Genomic DNA, 12,599 nt, shown 5'->3' on the forward strand with positions numbered 1-12,599 from the left:
GTGATAATGCAAGATTAAGTGTAGCAGTTGATGCAAATGGATATTTATTTAACCTTTATAGATGAATCCCCTTTTATTTATTCATTTTTTTTTAATGTTTGCCATTTCACCATACCTAAATGTAAACACTTATAGCAGAATAAGTAACTGTGTATCAGGCTGCATATGAAAAGGAACATCCCGTCTAAATTAAATCATATTTGGATTTAACAAGAAATAGAACGTGCTTTATGCCAGAGTTTTGCATATACCTTCTACATCTTGTCAACTACACCTGTATAAAATGTCAGACCTCTTGGCCTAATACAGGGATTGGGACAGGCAGAAAGGTAGACAATGTTGCCGATGCAGAGCTGGTTCCAATTGGCAATGAAAAAGGTCAAGATCCTTTAAGTTTTAATGAAGCTAATGGTTGAAATCAGTTGTATCTACAGCCTCATTAATCCCTTAATCTGTCCCTTTTGATGACTCACAAGGTTTAAGTAAGAAGAACACTCCTATCTCCTGTAGGTACGGCGCTGAGGGCCTCTTTATCAGCAGAGTCAGGAGGTAAGGCAGAGATAACCAGCATCTGTCATGTCCTCAATGTAGCAACACTGTCCTGCAAACTGGTTTTGTATCATTGACAAAATGTTAAAAAACACAACATACAACTCCAAAGTACTGGAAATATTCACCTGTTTAATTTAGAAACATAATAAACACAACGTCACTTCAATACAGTTAACTGACCATGACATTTAACATAAGAGTGTATATATATATACCTACATAAGGCATTAAACTGCTATTCTTGTGGTCACAATCACAAAAAGCTTCAAATACAGCTTGAAGCCCTTCATTATAGTACATTCCAAAGTATAAGGTTGAATAAAAGATTATCTACGTGATGCAGCAGAGCGAGAAAACACCTTTTCTCTCCAGTGATGTGAAGGCAGCTGCATTATGTCGACAGTCAGTAGAAGACACTAAAAGATGCTGTAGAGAGTAAGACTTTCAGCAAACACAATCCAACAGGGATTAACATTTACTATTAATAACTTCAAAGTGTTTATTTGTGCTATTGTCACACGTGTTTTCCCAAAGGAGAGTGAAAAGAAACATCGGGCAGCTCAACCACACGGAAACTGACCCAAGGTTTGTCAAGTGTGTGTACTTCATGTACCATCATTTAAATAAAATGTAAGGTTTATACAGTGATTGGCCTGGACTGCTTCTGTACACTGCTGAGTAAAAGGTCAGCGAACCTAATCAAGCAAAATGAGGAGGTGGTGAGTGGTATCAGGAAGCGGTTCAGGCGTACAGAGGCTGGTAGCCACTCCTCCGGTTGCCAGTTTTGCAGGTGATCACACACACGCTCAGCATCCCGAAGAACTGCAACAGGAGAGATGAAGGTGATCAGACACAAGCTCTTAAAGTTCATTTTCTGGAGTGGTCACGGGTTATACTTGTATCTGTGCCATTTTAAAAACAAGTTTGATGAAGTACTGTCCCCAAACTCTGAGGAAGACCAAGAAGTGGTTCATGGGAAAATCACAAGGTCATTACATCCGGGTATTTTTTCCTTGTACGGTCATCTCTGACTTCAACTTTCTGAGGAAGCAGAACTGAAACAGGAACAAGTGCATAAATAGCAGGGCTGTACCGCATGCCTTGTTTTTTTAATTTTCAGAGTTTCTATTGAGGTGTTTGAATAAAGCTTCAAATATCTATTGTCATATTCTATAAAGTCATTACCCTGAAAAAAAAAAAGTCAGTGGACAAAATCCTCAATTTGATTAAAGTGATTCATCAGATTAAATTGAGTTTCTTGGTAAGGCCAAGTCATTTACTGTGATAGCGTATTTTACTCTAATAGGCAAAACAGATTTATGTTATTGTGGTTATATAAATATAATTTATGGTGCTGTTAGAAAACCCTGTTAAAACAGATGTGTGCCTGCTGTGTGTTGCAAGTGCACCAGTTTTTTGGCTGCAGTGTAAATCTTGTTTTTGACGGGCAGAGTGCCAAAAAAATGAATTTAAATGATTACATCTAAATCAATTTTGACTTTTGGACTTTTACAGCAAGGTTCTTTCCAAGAACTTTGTATCCCATGAGTCAGAAACAAGCCTCTGCAGCATATGTAATCTTGTGTTATCTTGAAAGAAGACACCACAGGCCAGGATTCCCCGATTGAGTTTGTTTACTCTGGTAGAAGACCGACAATGCAGTCACTGAGCTGCACATATCTTCAGCACATGATGCGCTAACACAGGCTAGACCGGGAAGAACTTCCGGTGCTTCAATCCCTTTAAGGCATACGTATACGCATTTAAAGTGACAGAACACTAGGCCAACATACACATATCAGTTACAGTGGCAAGTGGAAGCATTATTATCTGTGTTACACAGCCACCACTGGCATTTTAATTCTACAAATAGTTTAATACTACTAACATTAGTGCATCCTAATCTTTATCTGCAACTGTGCAGAAATACTGGGATAAAAGAGAGTAAATAGACTTGTCAGAAAAAGCGGCACACCCTTCAAATGTTGATTCAGAATCGAATGTCAATGGTTTAAAATCAAGCTTCTAAAGTTTCAAACTATTCGATACAGCCCTGTTAAATACTGAAATGTCTGCCAGGACTGCAAACTGATCCTTCTCTGTTTCAAGGAGAAGCCTTCAGCACAGCAAACGCTTAAACTGTATGTGATCATCTTTACCTTGATGATGGCGAATCCCAGAATGACCAGCATGGCGTAACTCAGCACACCCTGCAGGAGGTGATCCAGCTTGGGCTCACAACCCTGAAATACATGCACACAAGTTAAGTGAGCGCACGTACTGTACATGCATGTCAGAAAAATGTCCGCCTGTGCTTTTTTTTTCCCCCATCGGAGGCCGGAGATGATTTGATTTTGCGGACTTTATTTTTGGTGCATTTAAAAGCAGTAAGCGTCCTTGTGTATGGAATACCTCTGTGTTGAGCAGGTCTGGTTGATCCAGTCTGCCGGTGCACTGTGCGGCGGTGGTGTTTTTACAGCAGGACTGAGGCACTGTTTGGTTGTGGGTGGCATACCAGGTGGTGTTGGACCAGCTGGTGTAATTTTTGACACCACAGCACTGCAACTGCAAAGACACAAACAGAGAACAGACAGGAGTTAATACAAAACCCAAGATGAGTCCAGAAGATAGTAATGGCAGTTTTACAAACTGTGAAAGAGTTAAAAAGGGAAGATAATGGGGGGGGGGGGGGGGGGGTACAGAGGTTATTTAGCGATGCGTGAAGTCTCTGAATGACGCAACAAATGCAGAAGTGTAAATTTGCCGCATCGAAAGCATGAAGGTGGAAAGTCCAACAGTCCTTTATGGAAATTTGTCTGTATAGTTGAAGACTTTTCTCTCACAGGTCATTTTCGCTGTGCTACAAACACCTCAACATTAGAGCAGGCCGGCATGAGCAATATACCGTGATATATTGGACCATTTAAATTGACATTGACATGACGTATGCCAGGGTTCCCTCACCTACTTAAACATAAAATTCAAGAACTGTTCAAGGACTTTCTTGGTGCAATTCCCTCGAATTCAATACCATTTGAGACACGGATCAAAGTTAATTACTGTTACAATCAGCAGCTTGCCTAACAGTTTAGATGTTATCTGAAAAACTTTTAGTTTTACAGTAAATATATAAAGTCAAGAACTTTCAATGACCTATGTCCGTCTTTTTTCAGAAACTTTCAAGGCCTCGATTCCTTTCTTCACATTGACAGACTCTTAAGGATTTCAAGGATACTTGGGAACCCTCGTATGTCAACAAACTGCAAAACTACCCACTGTGAAGAAGCTTTTGTGCTGCTACGCGTGGGTTACTACTCTTTTTTAACATGCGTTGTCAATGTTTCAAAGAATTTCAGCATGAAAGAGACATTTGAATAAAGGATTTTTAACCGTTGTGCCAGAGGAGGGCCTTGAACTTCTGTGTTCCCCACCAAAAAGTATTTTCATCATATTTTGTTTAAACAACCAATTTTTTAACCAAGACTTTTTCTTTCTGAAACTGCAAAACCATTTCACACACACAAACTCTATATCATTTGTCTGTGTCTCCCCAGTTTTAACAGGACTGATAACCGACAAAATTAGCAGTATACTGTGTTTTCAGCTGTTGTTCTTTAAAGACGACTTCTCTCTATAAAAGGCAAGACACACAGACCGTGGGGCAAGAGAGGGAAATGAAAGCAAGCAAGCGAGAGAGAAAGCAAGCGTTGCAGAACAGGTGAAAGAGAATGAAAGATCAAGTGAGAAAACAAAACTATTTATATACAGCAGAATACAACACCGACCTGAGTCTGCAGGTAGTCCACAGCTCTGGTCTCAGCATCATCTCCATTATACTTTGCGAAGACGTCATTCATGGAGCGCTCCAGGTCTCCGCTTATCTGGACACACATGGACAGCCATGTAATATAGTCTCATACCTAAAATAGTTTACTGTCAGCAGACATCATCATGTGACAGAGAACACGGATCAGTGACTCACCTTGTTTTGGTAGATGAAGCTAAATACCAAAGCAGCAACTTCAGCTGCAAAGATCAGCATGATGATCATGAAGAACTGGAGAGAAAAGAAAATGAGACGAGCTGTGAAGTAATTCAGAGAGAAAGTAGAAGTGAAGTAGAGTTAAAGGATAAAACAAAAACGAAACATCAAAGATGATAACTAACGATGTAATAAATGTTTGAAGGTGAAAAATGCAACCGCACATGGAGCACAAATCATCACAAACACACACACAAACAGAAACCTACAAAGCTCAGGCCGACTTTGGACTCCCGGATTGTGGCGCAGCATCCCACCAGACCGAAAATGAACATCACCACGGCGACGCCGATGATGATGGCCGCCGGGATCAGCGTGTACTTGTCCTGAATGAAGTGGTCGAAGTTGTCATAGCTCTTGATCACGTAGGCGCCCACGTAGGCCAACGCCGCTCCTGCAGCCTGCAAGCGGAGGAGGAAACATCAGTGTGTTACACGTCAAAAGTTTTGCAATAAAGTTAGCATTTAATATTCAGAAGTAAAGAATAGAAGAGTAAAGAATAAAATACTTAAGATAAATGACCATGAGAGCACACTTGTTTTCTCATCATTCTGTATGTTGTCAAAAATAAGGATCCACTGCTAACAGCTGAATTAAGGCACACAGACTGTCTGGTCTGTTGCTAAAGAGTAAACAATCATTAAGTAATGGATCATTGAGCTATTAAAACCTCCTCATACTTTGCATTAAACAAAGCAAAACACTGCGAAAATAAACTGCACAACAAACGACACCACTGGCATGTCGCATGATCTGTATTTTCTCTCTGTGCTGCAGTTGAAAGCGTCATACCTCCCCTCCATTCATAAACACTGATATAAGATTCGTTTGAGAGTCACAAGAGTCGGTTTGGATGCTGTGACCTCATGTGATGAACGCAGGCTGTTAAGGTCACTGATGATGTGTCCCCGTGGAGTCAGATGTGGATTAGGCCCTAAGTCACACCAACATCATGACTTTCCCAGGAGTCATGCTTCAGTGTGAGCTCATCAATCATAAGACTGCATGTATGGGGGTCGATTTTATGCACCAGAATCACAGTGACTGATCTCTGATCTGGGGCCGCATCCATAAAGCTTCCCAATACAAAGATTTGCTCCTAGTGACGAAATGCTAAGAAAATTCCTAGAATTACGACATCTTCTAAGAATTTTTCATTAAATTTAAGACTAAAAAAATTATTCACAAAGCCCTTATAGTGCTGCTAAGGTAAAAATCTGTTAGGAGTAGTGGAGGGGACTTTTAAAAGAGTCCTTAAGAGTTTCTTAAGCAGAGGAGAAAATGGTGGAAAGACAGAGAAGAAGGAGAAATATTCTCTCAATGCAGAATGATGGTGCGTTAATGAACCACTACACTTTAGATTGTGCAGGGATAACTTTTGTGGTCGATCTCATAAGAGATGCACTCACATCTCTGGCACATCACCCAATCACAGCTTTTAAAAGAATGTGTCACACCTAGCAACGCCTCCCCGCTGGGATAAAAGTTTCTGTTTCGCTCTAAGTAGTTTCCTAAATCACTCCAAAGCTAGGAGTCCTTGCTCGAAGTTTTTAGGCTAAGTTAGAGAGGACTCTCATAATGTCTGTTGGTCAACAAGCCCAAAAGGCTTTTGTGGGTCAAACCAAGAATGGAGACAACTAGTGATTGTTAATGATTAAACATTAGACAAACAATAATGCTAGTAAGAATTTAACTGATTGAAATGTATTATCCAACAATCAGAGATGGGCAAGGAAACTGAATATTGATTAAAGAACTGCTTAAAATCTGTATCCTGAGAGACAAGTGTAAAGAAAACAACGGCTCTATTATCGATCTCATTATCGGCACTCCTGACTTCCATCGGACCTTTGAACCTCACACCATATCAGACTTGATTCAAACTCCAGCGTGTGACAACAGAAACAGTCCAATAGTGCGGGACATGGAGAGCTAAAAGTAAATCTGTATGTGTAAACTGGGTGATCTGCTGAACTTCCCTTTGCATCACTGATGGAAAATTTGTGCCAAATAAGACCACTGCCACCAGCTACTTTAAATAAAAGAACAAACACTCAGAAATTCCCCTTCGTGTGCGTTTGCGCATTAGCGTCATTCTCAGTTTTACTTCCCCTGTACTGAAGTGGGTTATAGATTGTGTTCTTTGTTCCTATGTGAGCATGTGTGCGGCCAAACAATCATTCATCCTCCACTTCAGCCTCATGACTCGCTTCTCTTAATCACCCCACAGTCACGGGATCTCTGCGGGGTGGTTACTCTACCCCCACCTCCCCCGAGCCCTCCATCTCTCACCCGTAATCTTCCCAGAAACTCTGGTCTTGTGCCTAAGAAGCAGCACAAAGAGGCTTACACAACGTATAGCGCCCACGTACGGTGCCACCTCTCTGGAATGTGGGGAACCTCTCAGGCGATGTTTCTTGATCTGAAGCGGGCCCCTTCACGAGAAACGTACTAGTACTGTATCTCAGATCTGATCCCAGGGGGAAGACATGTTGTTTTTTTTTTTGTTTTTCTTCCTCAAACTGGGAAAGAGGGCAGCCGTGACGTTTCTGCTCATGTGCTTCCAAACATTCACTCACATTAACCCGTAAACGTTTGATTTTCCACTTAAATCACCATCAAATCTGTTTAGAGTTTTTCTTTTATAACAATGGGACGCGTGACAATCGCATCACCATTACATCAAATCGATATTTCTAATTACATGGATCATTTAGTACACATTTTCACTGCATTCACTGATTCATATCTGCCTCCCATTGAAACTTTTTGAACAAAAGACTAAAAAAAAAAAGAAAACATTGTGGTTTCTACAATGATTATCTGCATAATGTGATTTTATAAAGTCTGGTCTGCCAGTGGGTCAGACCGAGGTCAAAAGGATAATTCAATATTTGGATTGAATTATGATTTAGTTTTTGTTTCTCCAAACAGCAAGTTTCAAATTGGGCACTTTTTCATGGCCAGCTCTGTTCGGTCATGTCCTTGAGAGGCTTGATATATCAGCCATTTGGAAAAAACAAACATTGATATGAAGATCCATTTTATTCTTATACTTGGACCCTGCTAGGTTTGTTTAGCTTGACCAACTATAACTGAGCTCAGGCTCACGATTATCGTGGCTACAACAATTGCGATTTACGATATTATCCCAATAATCGTCAAAATATGCTCGATAACGGGGATAAGATGATCAAACCGTGCCTGAAGACTTACTTGTAATGACTCGAAAGATGCAAAAATAAATCAGGATATCACTGAAAGACTGTACGTAATTGAGCTGTAGAGCTTATTCAGGTCACTGATGTGAGGATATTCTCAATTATCCCGATAAGAAGTGTCGCAATATCACGATATTCACGATAACTGTGATATTTTTAAACAAAAAAGGAATACTGATGTCGTTTTAGTAATACACATACGATAATATCATCTGAATAATCCGGCGGAGATGTTCGGCCTTGTGTGTCTTTTATTTATGACTTCATCTGGTGGCATTCTCACTAGCAATTCAGTCGTTTATAGCAATTGTTCTTTTTGTTTCGTCTCTTCCTCCCTACACTTGTGTCATGTAGGGTCATTTATTTGCCAAAGAGAGAAAACAAAACACAAAGCAAACAAAGTTAAAGATACATTTGTTTGCTCTATAGTTATGGAAAGTACATAATTACCGTGAATATGTTTGGCCATGACAATCGTGTAGTGAAAATCTGATATTATGACAGCCCTAATCCCAATAATGGAAATCCACCGCGATCAGCTTACCCTGAGTGTTCTTCTATCGTGTTCTGTGATAAAATCTTATAGTGTCCCATCCCTAGTTTGGAGAAAATGTGTGTTGAAGGTGACGGTATTGATTTTTTTGACCCAGCTGGTCAGAAAAACAAGAAAAGTAAAGGAATCCACGCGACTTGGAAGGCAATGGCAAACCAGGGAGTCAAAAAGTGGATGTGTGGGTATTTGAATAAGAGACAAACGAGGTTACTCTTGCAGGATACGCTCACAGACCCGGCCTCTCTCATGGTAATCGAATTACACATATCAGCCACAGAGAAGCAGAAAAGTTTACTCTGCCTCTCCTCAACCAATTTGTCCTCAGGAGGAGACAGATGAAAGTGGACAGCTTTTGTTCTACTGTAAATGAGTCAGAGAAAAGTCCAGTAAGTGTGAGTTCCCCTGAGATGAGCTGGGCTGCTGGGAAATGCTACACAAATTCTCTGGAATCACTCCCTTCCTAAAAAAACTGGGCACAGCTGAGCAGTACTCTGGAGGTACAGTGGAAATGAGGAAGTAGGGAATGTGCTGGCCAGAAAACTGAGACAGGCTGTCTACATGTTTACCAAACCATACCTCTGATTTTAAAACACTCATGGCCACCAGAAAATTTCACAAAATCAATGAAACCAATTTCAAGCAAATTAGAGATCATTCCCAGACAGAGGCCAGCCGTCAGTGGGAACTCAAATCTCTGCAGGTGGAGACACAACAACCGCGACTTACCCAAAACACCAAGCTGAGGAAGAGGAGGACGGTCTTGGACGTTAAAATCCCGCAGTCCATGTTGTGTGGAGGAGCTGAAGAGATCGAAGGAGGACTGTGGAGCTGCTCTGGTCCGGTTTTTATCTCACGGAGCTGCCGTCTGTCTTCCTGCTTCTGCTGCTGCTGATCTGGTCACAAGTTCTCTCGATCCGTCTGTCTGCAGTGACTCTGATCTCATGGTCACATGCTTTGGGGAGGAGAGCGATGGAGCAGAACAGGTCTGAGCAGCTCCTCCGACAAACCCCCACCCTCACCCTCACTCCCTCCCTCCCTACAGCTCTCACTGTGTAATGATTAAAGGGGCACTATGTAGTTTTTGGAGAAGAAGTTCAATCGCAGAAATGTCATATTTACTATATTAATTAGGTAAAACTCAGATTTTCCCCCCTCCATAACTGAGTAAACAAGCTGTTCTCAGAGGAATATAAGGTCCCCAGAGCACTGTTTGAAGCTAGAAAAGGTGGCAGGGTCCGCCACATATAAACAATAATGAAACTGTGTTGTCCTTTAAGTTCAGTTTGTTTATTCAGTTTATTCAGTTATGAAAACAAGGAAAGTTTGTTTAATTAGTTTGTTTAGGCATAAAAAATGAGTCAATGAAGACTTGACTTATTGATGAAAATTATTATTGTTATTAGTGTTATTTTTATTATTTTACAAATGAAGTCTGTTCTCTGATTTGTTTATAAAAATAACTGATGAGAGCAAATCTTTAACAACAGTGGAATGCATCAGGGACTTAAATTGATCCTTAAAGTTCACAGATTGTACATTTTTAAAATATTTGTTTTGTTTATTGTTTATTTTTACAGGGACGGCACACAATTTAAAGGGGCACTATATAGTTTTAGAGAAGAAAATCAAACTAAGAATTTCAATGTTTACAATTTTAATGAGGTAATTATGCAAATACAGAAATATGTATCTTTTCCACAACTGAATAAACAAGCTGTTACCCGGTTACTCAAGACAATCCACAGACCTTGCTGTGAGCAGTTTCATATGGGAACTATTTAATAATGATCTAGCCTCCTTTCCATAAGTAATGGCTAGCTTCCTTCTGCGTGGTGATACAGAAAGAAAAAAGTTCCTATGAAACTGCTCACAACAAGGTCTGTGGATTATCTTGAGGGACCAGGTGATGATTTCTGTAAAGAGACATTGCTGTTCAGTTTCGCAAATGTATTTGTTGGTGCTTTGAACACCACAAGCTTCGTCATATCTCTACAGCTGGTATCTCCAAAACCGGGCATCTCACACCAAAACAATCTAGATGGATCAATAGCACTACAGGTAAGATGGAAAATATGTATTTTTGATTTGGGGCGAACTGACGCTTTAATTTCTTAATTTATTTTGATCTACAGATGTTCTAAAGTTATTCACAACACAACAATCCTACCAGAAAGCTACTGCATCTGTGCACAGTAATGACAATAGTCCCTCTGCTGCTTCTTGGCAGTTAATAACAAAGACAGAATTTATTATGGTCTTCCTTGCCCCAGAAAAGAGAAAATCCTGGGAATTTACTGTTACAAAACAGAGGCTCCATTAACACTACCCCACTGGTGGGGGAGGAGTGCAGGTCTCAGTTGTGTCACAGTGGTGCTGGTAGGCTGCATGCTGGTGATCTGATCCACTAACACATTTAGGTTACTTACCGTGGAAGTTTGAGGAGAGCATAACACAAGGTGACAGCTGATTGTCTGACCACAACACAGATAAAGACCCTTAAAACCGCAACAGCACATACTCTGAAAACACTAGAAGTCTTGACTTTGTCATTACTAGTCACTGTAGATGTAGACTTTGGACAGTTTCAGTTACCCTTCAGTTAAGGAAGTAAAACTTATGTTTGGATTATGGGGACAACAGGTCTGTCTACAAACTCAAATCTGTACAGTGTAGTGTGAAAATAGATAAAGGGATGTGTGTCTGTGTCTTCTGCTCTAGGCCCAAGTGGATTTCTGAGATCACTACATCATTATATGATCTGATATAAATGATTCCTCCTCTGTTCTCCACCCAGCAGTGTGATAGGGTGGATTTGAAGGTTTCTACACCTACAGAGAAAAAATTATATTTTTTCCGCGGTTGCCAAACAAGACACTTGAAACTTAGATCTGTATCTGAACTCATTTTACCTCGGGCTCTGCCATGGCCTGTGGGGTTTTATCTTGTCCTGGCTGCTGTCTGTGTTTGTGTTTCTTCCTTCAGGTCCAGGTAAGCACAGTTTCCATGAGTGCAACTGGGTGCACCTGGCCAGTCCACCCAGAATGCATACAAGATCAGCCGTCCCACTCCTTCTCTCTTCCTCCCAGTGCGGGCTCTCCCTCCTGCATCACATGGTTTCTTTTGTTTGCTTTGGTTGCATTTCTTTTATTTTGCACCATACAACACCACATATTCACACATCCACTCACAGACTGACTAATTCATATCCTCAGTTCATGTTATTTGTTGCAATCTTTGCAAATAAGTATGATTACTTGCTCTTGCCGGTACAACTGTGTGTATTTCCCTCCTTTTGTCATGGCCTAAGAGCCACAACATGACGTCACTCTGTTGGAGGCGTGTGTGTGTGTTTGTTTGTTTTTGTGTATAACAGGAGGAGGCGCTATCAGTACACGACAGACGGCAGGACTACATTTGCCAATCTGCTTCCTCACACTCACACACACGCATAAACACACGCACACACTTTATCTCATGTTATTGAAAAAGAAAGAAAAAAAAGCAGATGGAGAAAGAAGCGCCAAAGAGAGACAGAGATAATTTAATATTCCAATCCATGTCTCCACCGATCATCTCCAGTTTGAAACCAATAATAAACCCAAATGTTGGTTCATGTTTTAAGATTTAAAGTTTATTTTTTCAAGCTCAGAGTCGTGGAAATGTACTTCAAAGTGCTTTAAATGTAATGGACCTTCATGTATTGTGTTGTTTTATGTTTTATGTATTTGATGTTCTGTGTCTTTTTGTTCACCTGCCCCGTTCACTTTGTTTATATGTGGCGGACCCTGCCACCTTTCTAGCTTGAAACAGTGTTCTAGGGACTTTATTTTCCTCTGAGAACAGCTTGTTTGTTCAGTTATGGAAAAGAGACATATTTCTGAGTTTGTATTTCTTCTCCAAAACATAGTGCCCCATAGTGCCTCTTTAAATTGTGTGCTGTCCTGTAAAATATAAACTATAAATACAAAAAATAAAATTAAAATAAATAAATGTAAAATACATGAATTTCAAGGACGTACACGACAAATACATGTAAGTAACTGATGCTTTCAAGAATTGTTCTCATCAACAAACTGCACTTGTAAAATAATAATAACAATAATAAGAATAAGAATAAGAATAATAACAATAATGATAATGTGAGAATCACAACAATTCAGATTTTTTATCAGTGAGTAAAGCTATTTAATCAAACAATCTAACTGGTGGCCACTAAAACTCTGGTCCAAAT

General features: G+C 40.1%; 1 protein-coding gene across 1 annotated transcript; it reads right to left on the reverse strand.

The window, feature by feature from the left end:
• Window positions 1–661: 661 nt before the first annotated feature.
• Window positions 662–9,324, reverse strand: tspan36 (tetraspanin 36). The gene is made up of 7 exons (XM_073466052.1): window positions 9,095–9,324; window positions 4,804–4,995; window positions 4,535–4,609; window positions 4,338–4,433; window positions 2,965–3,117; window positions 2,712–2,795; window positions 662–1,374 (listed from the first exon to the last, which is right to left on the reverse strand). The coding sequence occupies exons 1-7, from the start codon at window positions 9,152–9,154 to the stop codon at window positions 1,294–1,296; spliced, it is 741 nt and encodes a 246-aa protein (XP_073322153.1). The 5' UTR covers window positions 9,155–9,324; the 3' UTR covers window positions 662–1,293.
• Window positions 9,325–12,599: the final 3,275 nt, after the last annotated feature.

This window comes from Pagrus major, chromosome 5 (genome assembly GCF_040436345.1).
Source record: "Pagrus major chromosome 5, Pma_NU_1.0".
Lineage (NCBI taxonomy): Eukaryota > Metazoa > Chordata > Actinopteri > Spariformes > Sparidae > Pagrus > Pagrus major.

Bases quoted from the DNA above. Each gene is read 5' to 3' on its own strand.
- tspan36 (XM_073466052.1), bottom strand. From the start codon at position 9,154: ATGGACTGCGGGATTTTAACGTCCAAGACCGTCCTCCTCTTCCTCAGC. The intron at 4,996-9,094 runs GTAAGTCGCGGT...CTCCGCTTGCAG, and splicing joins TCCTCAGCTTGGTGTTTTGG to GCTGCAGGAGCGGCGTTGGC. The intron at 2,796-2,964 runs GTATTCCATACA...CATGTATTTCAG, and splicing joins CAGACCTGCTCAACACAGAG to GGTTGTGAGCCCAAGCTGGA.